A 1614-nucleotide genomic window follows, 5' to 3' on the forward strand; every position below is an offset into this window, starting at 1 on the left:
TTTCTTACTGTAATACATTATATTGGTTTATTATTCTGTTTTTCTTCATCTTCATGTTGAGTTTAGTAACTGCCTAATGGTAGAAAAGAATGTTGATGATAGAAAAAAGTATTGGCTGATCTATCTGTTGTTTGTTACATTTCATTCTATATGCTTCTTTTGTAATGCAATAAAATATACATTCAAATGTATTTTTGGGAATATTTATTAAAAAATGAAAATATATATCAAGTCAGATATGTAAAGTGGAAAAGTTATGAAAAGTGGGCTTATGATAAATTATAGAACTTGGCAAGATGTAATAATTTGTAATTTGTAAAATCATGAAAATAATAACATTTATAAACTGAAAAGTAATTTCACTTACAATTTTTTGGGTAGGGTCTAAGCGCATCCGCAATTATTGAAATGCTACACTAAAGACGCATGGACTCAGAACAGTACTTCTGGGAAACATGCAAAAAAATTTGCTACTGTGCTATTACGTAATTTTTGTTGCATCTTCTTTTAGCAAGGTGTAGTAGGCACTTAGCAAAGTTGATTAAGAGAGCAACAATTTGTTGGTTGTTGTCAGCTTTTCATTGCAACAATTGATACGTTGTGCCATATTGTCTCGACCGTCTTGAAAAAAGCACTTGGCGAGGAGACATTAAAAAACAATGGCAACACCAGCACTATCCATCTCCCCGACTTTGACAAGAGCTCCAGAGCTGTTGATGATACTGCAGCCATACGACTAGATACTACTTGCAGGAAATTCCTTCCACTTCCGCCGTGTTCATCATTATTCTGTGGCATCAGCAGGGTAATTATTATGTGACAGCTCTAATATGAGTTTGATCACTGTTAGCCTGATGTGCATTTATCGTCATACTCCATGTGCATATAGTCCTCACTATCTTTGCATTTGTAACCAGTCTTAAGTTGGTGATTAATAACAGCCGTGAGAAGAAACTGGCTGCTTTGAAACTCAATTACGGGAATGCGTGCCGTCTATTCCAAAGAATTTTCTGGTAATAGTAGCTATCCATTAATGACAACGAACCATCATTTCGTAAATTTAAAATTTGAGAAATGGCGCACAGTTGAGAGTCTTGTTCAGGAATCCTATCCAACGTGTGGCTCACAGTCATTATTCACTCTGTTTTGGTATGCAATGCCAAGTTGGTGTCATCGGTCCGTTGATGTCAATAGATATTAGTATATATACATAGATGCAGTTTTGTTGCAAAATTTGAAATTTACGAAATGGTGGTTCGTTGTCATCGTTCGTAAGAATATGTAGTGAAGAACGAGCAGTTTAAACTTCTCCATAATGTGCGCAACAATGTATGGCTTTCATGAGTTCTTGAGTTTTGCTGATTCTGAATTATCATATAAATGGTAGCGCTAAGAGCTGTGATTAGACACAGAAGAGCCACTTTCTTACAGAGTTGTTCCACTTGCTGAAGATAGTAATTTTTTGCTGTTTTTGTGTTTAAGTTTTTCCTTTCTTTTTATATGTTGTTTTTGTTCATTGTTGAACTATGAAAGGATGACTGTCAGAGAATTTTAAGAGGTGTCAAGAAATGTTGATATTTAAAATTCTCACTGCCTTTACTTACTGCTTTGTTG

The 1614-nt window shown here is 34.7% G+C and overlaps 1 protein-coding gene across 1 annotated transcript; it reads right to left on the bottom strand.

The window, feature by feature from the left end:
* Window positions 1–570: 570 nt before the first annotated feature.
* Window positions 571–1133, bottom strand: Tsp_13790 (conserved hypothetical protein). The gene is made up of 2 exons (XM_003370473.1): window positions 979–1133; window positions 571–823 (listed from the first exon to the last, which is right to left on the bottom strand). Exons 1-2 carry the CDS (start codon window positions 1131–1133, stop codon window positions 571–573), a joined length of 408 nt encoding a protein of 135 aa, XP_003370521.1.
* Window positions 1134–1614: the final 481 nt, after the last annotated feature.

This window comes from Trichinella spiralis (genome assembly GCF_000181795.1).
Source record: "Trichinella spiralis strain ISS 195 chromosome Unknown Scfld689, whole genome shotgun sequence".
Taxonomy (NCBI): Eukaryota; Metazoa; Nematoda; class Enoplea; order Trichinellida; family Trichinellidae; genus Trichinella; species Trichinella spiralis.

Bases quoted from the DNA above. Each gene is read 5' to 3' on its own strand.
- Tsp_13790 (XM_003370473.1), bottom strand. From the start codon at position 1,133: ATGACTGTGAGCCACACGTTGGATAGGATTCCTGAACAAGACTCTCAA. The intron at 824-978 runs GTAATTGAGTTT...CTCATATTAGAG, and splicing joins AATAGACGGCACGCATTCCC to CTGTCACATAATAATTACCC.